The sequence below is a fragment of the Solanum stenotomum genome, unplaced genomic scaffold (genome assembly GCF_019186545.1).
Source record: "Solanum stenotomum isolate F172 unplaced genomic scaffold, ASM1918654v1 scaffold13734, whole genome shotgun sequence".
NCBI classification, from domain to species: Eukaryota; Viridiplantae; Streptophyta; class Magnoliopsida; order Solanales; family Solanaceae; genus Solanum; species Solanum stenotomum.
The window spans coordinates 1-7,496 of record NW_026022686.1 but is presented as its reverse complement, the minus strand read 5'-3'; the positions used below and the strand labels follow the sequence as shown (position 1 = coordinate 7,496).

The 7,496-nt window shown below is 35.6% G+C and overlaps 2 protein-coding genes across 2 annotated transcripts; both read right to left on the bottom strand.

Moving 5' to 3' along the window:
• Nucleotides 1–1,122: 1,122 nt before the first annotated feature.
• On the bottom strand, nucleotides 1,123–2,147 carry LOC125850093 (alanine--tRNA ligase-like). The gene is made up of 3 exons (XM_049529998.1): nucleotides 1,815–2,147; nucleotides 1,482–1,720; nucleotides 1,123–1,341 (listed from the first exon to the last, which is right to left on the bottom strand). The coding sequence occupies exons 1-3, from the start codon at nucleotides 2,125–2,127 to the stop codon at nucleotides 1,123–1,125; spliced, it is 771 nt and encodes a 256-aa protein (XP_049385955.1). The 5' UTR covers nucleotides 2,128–2,147.
• A 1,325-nt stretch (nucleotides 2,148–3,472) lies between these two features.
• Nucleotides 3,473–7,315, bottom strand: LOC125850094 (uncharacterized; the record flags this gene model as incomplete). The annotated part of the gene is made up of 5 exons (XM_049529999.1): nucleotides 3,473–4,091; nucleotides 5,222–5,344; nucleotides 5,425–5,715; nucleotides 6,975–7,076; nucleotides 7,184–7,315. Coding segments are annotated over 5 exons (1,032 nt in total), but the record flags the coding sequence as incomplete, so codon positions are not given.
• Nucleotides 7,316–7,496: the final 181 nt, after the last annotated feature.

Below are 7,496 nucleotides of genomic sequence, written 5' to 3'. Positions count from 1 at the left end.
CCCCCCCCCCTTTTCTTGACCCTTCTCCACCTACATGATGAACACAGCTTCTTGATTTTCTTATCAGCAAAAAGGATACTTGATGTTTACAAGGTGAAAATGATACCTATCACTGCCCTCACAAGTTCATATGCTTCTATGAATACGATGCTCTTCTCCACTTGTGAATGATAGGTACCACATTTTTGCTTCTTTTATCAGCAAAAAGGACACTTACATTTTTGTAAGGCAAAAATGTACAAAAATGACACTTATCACTGCCCCTACCTCACATCATCGAAAAATTTGTCCAAATTGAGAGGTCCACATGTATTTACAGGTACCAAGCGCCTATCCGTTCTAAAAAGGTTGGAATGAAAAACACATTTCGAAAGCCTAGGAAACCGCTTTCGTTACTTCACTTCTGCGCTTCCGTTCCCCACCCCTTATTAGTATAGTTACGAAAAGTATAGTTCCCCATCAGCTATTCGGTATATTGATAGTTCCAGGGAAAAGCGGATAAGACGCGGTATCGGGACTAGTGATGTACGAATTACAAAAGCGCTGTTTTCATCCCACTAGAAATATGACAATACAATAAGGACAACGGGAAAGGGAAAAGAAAGGAAAGCACTGACCTATATTCGCAGCTTTAGGGGTACAGTTCTAAAAAGCCTATTTACCCCATAGAGATATTGAATAGAAAGGGGTTTTGTGTTTCCCACCATAATTTTGAAAATGAACGTTTAAATGCCCTTCAAAAGTAAGTAAATAGATCCGAAACATATAAAATGCGGTTAATCCCGCCGTGGCCCAAGCTATTATTGCGAAAATTGGCGAATACAACCAACTATCATTAAGAATTTCATCTTTGGACCAAAAACAAGCAAGAGGTGGAATACCACAAAGAGAAAGTGTACCTAATAAAAATGTGATTTTGGTAATTGGTACATGTTTTCTTAAACCTCCCATAAGACCCATATTCTGGCTTTTAGCTGGAGAATATCCAACAATAGTTTCCATTGAATGAATAATAGATCCGGATCCCAAAGTTGAACATGCTTCTAAAGATTCAATAAGATTCACGGGTTTCAAAAATACCAAGTATACTAAGAAAATTACCTCATTGAAGATTCAGTTTAATTAATTACTAATGCACCAAACAGAAAATGATGAATTTGAGCAAGATGACAGAATTGGAGATACAGTGCAATAACATACTTTGCAGTCGAAAGGCAGCACTCTGCTAGGGGGTAGGAACTTAAGCCATAGGTCTCTAGCTTCATTATCCGCTGGAAGGCCAGATTTTTCATCACCCCCAAAATAAGTGGCATAAATCCGTTCACTTGGCAGTCTATATACCTGGACGAAAATCAACAAACAAGGGGAAACACTTGTACAAGTCAGCATCCTACCATTTCTTGATCAAACAGCATATATGCAAGGAGCGCAACTGACTATGTACAAGAACATTACTAACTATTAATGAGGATAAAACTTGCCTGGGTAAGGAGTTCCCAGGCCCATCCAATTGCCTCCTTCTTGAAATAATCCCCAAATGACCAATTACCAAGCATCTCAAAGAATGTGTGATGGTAAGTATCCTTACCAACATCATCAAGATCATTATGCTTTCCACCAGCACGAATACACTTCTGTGTATCGCAGGCACGCTTAAGTTTACTCAACGGACTATTAGGGTCAACAATACCCAAGAAAATAGGCTTAAACTGATTCATTCCTGCACAAAAAAACAAACTTTATCCATTCAACCCCCAAAAAAAACAACAAAAACGACATTTCAAGTACTGTACAATAGTGAACGAAAAACGAACCAGCATTAGCGAATAGAAGAGTAGGGTCATTATGAGGAACTACAGGACTGGATTGAACCTCTTTATGATCTTTCCCTTGGAAGAAGCTGATAAAAGTCTCCCGGACCTTATTGGCCGGCCAATCCAATACTTCCGGCTGAGAACCCATCGGCGTTGAAACAGAATAGCAACGTGTGAAATTAAACAGCCTTCTACTCACCGCCGGCGACGGAGGAAGCAGCGAGGCGGCGGAAGAAGGGAGTGTGGCAGCTCTGTAGTAGGGTAAAGCTAAGGCAATACAACGCCAAGTCGAGCCGTCAATTGAAACCCTCATCCATCCTTTCAAATATAAAATGATAAAATGCTTATATTCAGACGTGGTGTTGACAGAGATGTAATATTAAATACTCCATTAATAAAAAAATGACTGTTACAAATTAACAACATTAATGCTTCCATTCAAACATTATAATTATGACAATAAAACATGTATTACGACATGAAAATCAACTTTTATAACAGTTCACTGGAAAAAATATTTTTGAAGAAAAGCTTTTTTCATTGAAACTGAAAAATAAAAATGTTTTCTTCACCTTACTTATAGCTCTTTTTTTAACTTCAACTTATTGATAACTTTTGTAATTAAAATTTTTATTATAGTATTTTTCTACTTTACTAATATTATTGTTAAATTTTTTAAAAAAATAATCTAAGCCGCTCAAAAATAAAAATGGCTTTCTGTATCAAACCTACAATTTTATATTCATCGTGAATAAATTTGAAGAAGTGAGTTATTATACTATTGAATATAATCTTTTCTTTTTATAAATATAAAGGAAGGTATTATTAATTTGTATATTTTTTTAATTTTTTTTGTTTGAAAACGGATTTGAATTGTTTTGTCTATGAGAATTTCTACTAATTCTTTTTTATTCATCAAAGTTTATTTTATTCTCTATTGAGACTATTCTCTTCAGATTACAATGAATTTATAACTTTTTAAAAATCCTTCTCTCGTCTTAATATTTTATAGGATGTTTTATAATCTAACGTAGTATTAATTTAGGTTTACCTGGCTAATAGGAATGCTTTGAGTGGCAGCCCACTAGTCATGACCTAATTGCTGATTTAGTTAAATATATTCCAAGAGATTTTTGTAATATTCTTAGTTTAAAAAAAAAAAGATTTTGTGATATTCTTCAAGAAAGCAGGCACCCGATTCTAACAAAATTTGCCTCATCCTTGTTGCACCAAAGACTAAGCAAATGGATACCCTGATTTGTTTAATTGGTGATATATAAAGATAATAAATCTTGGAATATATCACAAAATTGTTTTATTTTGTGTTTGATAATGAGTATTATTTGATCTCAAATTATTTTATTCAACTATTTTAGTGTAAATGATGGAATAAATTATTCCATATGGAAGGCTGGATAAAATAATTTTATGAACCATCCCAAACAGGGGAATATCCCAACCTATCCCATCGCACAACCAAACGACCCCTTAAGTTTAAGGTTAATAATGATATTCTATTTGTTGTAAACCCCAAAATAAAAACTCTTGCATTTCTTTACCTCCAAATAATCCATCATACAAAGCCAGAAGCTAAGGGACCAATTTTGCCACGAAACAAGAAAAACTCACAGTATTTTATGACATACACCAATTAATTCTCAAAACATTAATTAAAAAGAAGATGCCAAATTTAACTAATGAAATTACAGTAGAGTTGCAATAGCAACCAAGGCCCTAAATAATGCATTGTTCACTTGCAATGCATGTAATAAAGTACATAGAATACTATGGCAAGAGTTGCCCATTACTCAACCTCAAAACTGGGTTACTGTTGTTCCAACAACAATAACCATTCCTGCAAAATCCTAAATCTAGAATACATCATGCAAAGACTCACATGATGACTCCTTCAACATTGTTAAGAGCCTTCTTTGCAATCTTGAATTTATCTGCTAGAGACTTTTGGCTATCAATGACATACTTGCGGATAAAGAAGACAATCCCATCACGAAGTGATTCATACTCTGGCAAAAGAGCAATTCGAGTAAAAATGTTCCAGACAAGCTTTTCAGGAAACTCCAAGATGTTCTCAAATAGCATCCGAAAGTGCATGATTCTTTTTGGAGTCAATTGTGAAGAATCACTGAGATCAACAACCTTCAATACAGCAAGTGAAAGGCTAAAAGAAGCAACCATCTCTGCGACAAACTTGGATAGGTGCATTGATCTGATCAGCTGCATCTGATCAAGCTCCTTGAAATGATCCCACAGACAGTACTGCAAGTAACAATGGATTAGCATGGTTATGGTTTTGAGATAAGTATAATACAGTGCTTTTGGAACTAAACATACTTAATAAAATTGCACTACTTTTAGAAGGTTAGCGCATGCAATTTTCTAGGGTGCAAACATCAGTTCATGCAAGTACCATATTTCAAATGATTCTCGAGCATGATAATTCTGACCACCCCAATAAAAAGGGATATGAGAACCAATGGTGTAGAGAAAGAGAACTGTCTGTATATAGTCTCTCAAATTCATCTTCAATTGCTAAAATGAGTATATGATCTCAAATAATATGTGAGTACCATATATCAGATGATTCTCAGAGCATAATGATTTTGGCCATTCTGTTAAAAAGGGAAAACAAGGACCAATGGTGTGTGAGAGAAAAAGAGTAAAAACTGTGTCTGAGCATAGTCTCATCGTATCCGTCCTCCATTTACCAAAATGAGCATATGATTTCAAAATATAATTTTATGTGCCAAGAAAATTCTTGAACCACCAGGATGTCTCAATTTAACCAACTATTAACTTGTGTCACAGGTCAGAAATTGACTTTTGAACTTCAATTGCATCAAATGCAAGCAGGAAACAGAAATCACAAGAAATTGCACTGTTCATATAGTGTAAGAAGCACTTCATTTGTCTTTTCCTCTTCTCCTTTTCCTGACATGTGACAAGATGAGGGGTGTATTTGTATGAGGGAAAATATTTAAAATAAATGGTCTTTTACTTATTTTCTAGTGTTTGTTAAGCAAGCAGAAAATATTGTCCCAAGAATATTTTTATATAATTTAGACAATCACTATGGTGTGGAGGAGGGGCGTGACTGTGGAGGAGACAACTAGTGTGGAATTCCACTTATGGAACTTGTTTTCCCTACTACTAGAAATGAAGTCCTTTTCCTAATTTCCTACAGAAAATGTTTTCTATAATATCTTGACCAACCAAACATGAGAAAATTGAAAAATATTTTCCAGTCATACTAAATACACCCGAGATGTAGTTTTTCCCTTTCTAGAAATCATGGAATGTAATAAATAAACTTTTTGTCCCCCAGCTTTGCCGAGTGCAGAAGACCGTGTAACATAACTTCCCAAGATGCATTTGAGCAGAAGGCATACCTGCAGGGTGAACTTATTGTTTTTATCATGGCTGCATAACTTGGAAGCTAGAGCACAATAGTATTTGTTAAAAGCTTTCTCCTGTAAACAGCATTCTACCAAAACTCTCATGATTTCCCTATCCTGCATGTATAAATATTAAAGAATTTGCAAACCGGAAGCACAACAATGAATAGCAGGGAATTCAACCAACAGCTGCCAACCTGCTTGCCTTGCAAATCCAATCTTAGAAGTTTCTCAAATGCATCAATAAAGTCCTCCCCACTCATTATTACGCAGAAAATTGCCCTTCTTGCATCAGTATTCATCCTCTGAGCAGCAGCAAGCTGGAGCATCTTTTGAGCCTCAGTGACCTCCAAATCAATTGTGCTGGCAACATCTTGAACATCAGTTGTCGAATCAATATTCCCAGACATCCACCACTGGCCTCTCTTGTCAGGATCAATCAGCTTGCTCCACTTTAACCCTCGAATCAATATATCAACTACTCTGAGCTGCAAGTAAGATTACCCGAAGCACAAAACAAGAAGAGATTAACATGCTAAGGATGATAGAAATGATGAGACAATGTAGAGTGAGGATCTAAGGAATTTCAAATTTCATGGAATTTGGCAGCTAACTACCATCATTTATTGTTTTTATCTATCGAAATAACAAAAGCATAGTAGTGAAACTTATGTACTATAACATCTTTGGCCCTCCATGTTTATCTTCCGCAGAACTACCGAATCTTGCAAAAATAGTGTTCTGCAATTGTATTACTTGATCAACAAATGTATATGTATTAGTTCCGCTAGTGTGAAATCCAGCAAATTTTCACTAGATTTAAAACGCTATCTCCAACACAACGCACCAAACTTTGCATCTAAGTGCAATAAAGATTGGACGTAATATGTGGATTATATTTCTTGATTGAATATCTTGTTAAGAATCAAGAGTAAACATCAGTCCAGGAGCATTTAAACAATTTCCCAAAAATCCCACATACGGATTTAATTAACCTATCGGATACAGTAGGTAAAACATGAGATCTTTTAGTACACATAAGCAAGAACTAAATTTGTTGTTCTGAAAATAAAGACACGAGAAGAGGGGGGAGGGGGGATCAGTTGAACCATCTAGATACTGGCTCAGAAAGAAGAGCTTTCTATTAACTATACCTTAGAAGAGTGATCGTCCCTAACAAATGAAGGGATAAAACATACCTTTTTTCTCAATAAATAAAAGACACCCATCATTCAAAGGAATCAACTTCTGTCTCGAATGAAGCAATAAAGGATTTGGTTAACCATACATAACAAGTGATAATTTGGCAATTGGAGAGTGAAAGCAAGTTAGAGAATTGAGAATTTGTAGGAGAAAACTAGAAAGCCCCTAAGCCTAATCCCATCCGAGGGGCCAACCATTCTCCAATATCTCATATAAGCACTGATAAGAGACAATTACACCCATAACAATAAGAAGAGGAGTAGAACATTCAATGCTTGCTTAATTCACACAACTTTCCATAGCAATCTCAAGGTATAGTTTATGGTTATTTCATTTTTTTAATCTTCATATTCTAACTCGGTTGCAATTGAAGGAGAGTGTTGTGTGACTGGTCAAAACCTATCTTTATTATTTCCTGAGGAAGACTACCGTGTCTATTTTATAGGATAGATGAAAACAACCTTACAAAGGGCACCCCAAATCAAATGATTATATTGTGCCAATAGATAATTATTTGACCAAAACAGCTGAATCCAACAAGCACCTGTTGTAGCCATTTCTTTATTCGGGTAAGCTGCAAGGTGTCCTCCTTCATCCTTTTTTTATTGTTTTTGATATCACATATCATCTCAAGCATGAATTCCATCTGTCACAAAACCAGTACGTGAAAATATAGATTAATGTGGTTCCAGAAATTATGTGGTTAGCAGAGACAGAATAAGAAGCAATCTGCATAAGAAAGCATTAACATACCCTTTTCCCCATACTGTTTGATTGTCCTTCCCCAGATGAGGATTTCAATTCATTCACCCTATTCTGAACGCTAACTATAAAGTTCTTCATGCCAACGGGATCATCACCTCTCAATTTCATCCCACAAGCTGTTCAGTAAAAGCACATACGAATAATCCTTCAATATTCAGACTAGTCAGAATTGGAAAAGAATCTTGGTGCAATCTGGTTATTGTAAATGATGTAGATGGAATGTTAGACACAATAGAGGGATTGCACAACCTGTAATTATGCCTATTGCGCTGGCTTAGTGTCACATTTGAAGCATACAAAA

Coding starts and splice junctions, on each gene's coding strand:
- LOC125850093 (XM_049529998.1), bottom strand. CDS start 2,127: ATGAGGGTTTCAATTGACGGCTCGACTTGGCGTTGTATTGCCTTAGCT. Junction 1,721..1,814: donor TCTTCTATTCGCTAATGCTG/GTTCGTTTTTCG, acceptor TTTTTTGTGCAG/GAATGAATCAGTTTAAGCCT. Junction 1,342..1,481: donor CCTGGGAACTCCTTACCCAG/GCAAGTTTTATC, acceptor ATTTTCGTCCAG/GTATATAGACTGCCAAGTGA.